The 1858-nt window shown below is 51.0% G+C and overlaps 1 protein-coding gene across 1 annotated transcript; it reads right to left on the bottom strand.

Annotated features, from left to right (window-relative positions):
* Positions 1–206: 206 nt before the first annotated feature.
* Positions 207–869, bottom strand: LOC136463172 (RING-H2 finger protein ATL5-like). Its single transcript, XM_066462191.1, has one exon. It carries the CDS (start codon positions 867–869, stop codon positions 207–209), a length of 663 nt encoding a protein of 220 aa, XP_066318288.1.
* Positions 870–1858: the final 989 nt, after the last annotated feature.

The raw sequence follows: 1858 nt of genomic DNA, 5'->3' as shown, positions 1-1858 counted from the left end.
GTTGAGCCAAGCCCAATTATAGCTAGCACATTTTTGTTCATACTAACACTGTGCAACAAGTTATATATCGTGTTGCATTGCACAAACATATTTGTTAGTTAGCCTAAAGTTAATGATGGCCAGGATGAAATTAACCTAAACTTAGTGCTGGCCAGGGTTTGCCAGCAAACCAAACACGACCGTGATCACAGGCGGGGATAAGATCGTCATCCTGGTCTGCCCATGAACTGCTCCGATGTCCACCAAACGACCTCCACCGGCCGCTCGGGCGCCGGGAGCACGCTGGAACGGCAGACCGGGCAAGTTGCGTGCGCTCGCAGCCACGGATCGATGCACTCTCTGTGGAACACGTGCTGGCACGCCGGCAGCTGCCGCACCGTCTCTCCCTTCTCCACCTCTCCCAGGCACACCGCGCAGTCCTCGGCCGCGCCGTCGCCCAGGTAGTCGTAGCTCGGGACGCGCCCCGCAGCGAGGGCGGCATGCATCTCCACGCGGTGACCAATCACGAGCTGCTCCGGGTGGCGGAGGGCGTGCGACATCGCCCGCGTCGTCGTCGTTTGTTCCCCGGCGACAGCTGACGCCGCCTCAGCGTCCTCCTGCTGCAGGCCGCCGGACGCCGCGGCGGAGAGCCAGCGCGGCCAGGGCGGGCGCCTGAGCTCGGCGTAGAAGCGGAAGCAGAGGATGAGGCTGGTGGTGGTGCACAAGGCCGCGAACGCGGCGATGAAGATGGCGCCGCCTGTGTGCGGCCGGTTGACGAGGAAGAGGACGGCCACCGGAAACGTGACTAGGCCGCTGGCGAAGATGGCGTGCGCGACAACGAAGTCGCGGCTCCACCGGTAGCAGGTGTCAGGATCGTCGTCGGCAGACATCCGGCCCGTTGGCTGAAGCCTACGGAGTATGTCCTACCGGCGGTACGGTCGATAGCTAGCTCGTACGGACAGCTAGATCCCTTCGTATTTAGCCATGCACGGGAAGATTTTACGCGATTTAATCAATGGCGGCGTGCGCCGTAAATAATTGAGCTGCTTGGACGTAGCACATCTCAGTGTGTCCGTCATTGTTAGATGTGGGCTTTGTGCATGTGGAGTGGAGATGGAAAAGATGACATCTGCATCAGCGTGTGTTTTTTTGTTGCAATCTGTTGATCTAGTTTTCGTTGTTTGGTGGTATATATGTATCTTCTCTGGAATTGTGTATACGTTGTTCTCACTTGTTTCTAATTATAAAAATAGTTCAAGTAGCTATCACAATGTTTTTGATTGAAAATAATTATCTCTCTCAGTTGATGAGTTGAAATGGACCGGGAATTTCCAAGCATTTGTCCTTGTCTCATAGTACCACGATGTATCGTGTTATGTCTAGGGTATTAAATCATACCCTATGTTTTATTTTTAAAAACTAATGATGCACAAGCTATATAGTTCATATGGAGTTTAGTTAGTATACTTATATATTTCGATTGTTATTATATGACGTGTGTTGTGTGTAAGTTTTTTCTACTCCTCGGTGTAGCCGTGCAGCTACTCCTATCTTCAATATACCATCTTTACCTTGTGTGCGCGCACATATTTATTTGTCATTTAAGTATGCTTATATACTTATATTATTTTAAAATACTCCAAACAATGTCATGCCTCGTTTCATAAAAAAAAAAAAACAATGTCATGCCTCCTCTCTCTTGTATGCGGCGCACAAATCTTGGTCCAGGCCCACATTCCCATTACAGACCTATATTGGGCCATAATACTTGACTTGCCGACACGAGTTTCCTTTGCTGCCTTGCTGGTTTGACATGATGCTGGACTTGGGCTTGCTGATGGATCAGCGGGTGTCGGCGCTAGGTGCTAACAGTTTTCTC

The sequence above is a fragment of the Miscanthus floridulus genome, chromosome 7 (genome assembly GCF_019320115.1).
Source record: "Miscanthus floridulus cultivar M001 chromosome 7, ASM1932011v1, whole genome shotgun sequence".
NCBI classification, from domain to species: Eukaryota; Viridiplantae; Streptophyta; class Magnoliopsida; order Poales; family Poaceae; genus Miscanthus; species Miscanthus floridulus.
Note: the sequence above shows the minus strand (reverse complement) of the source record. Positions and strands in the feature narration are given on the sequence as shown.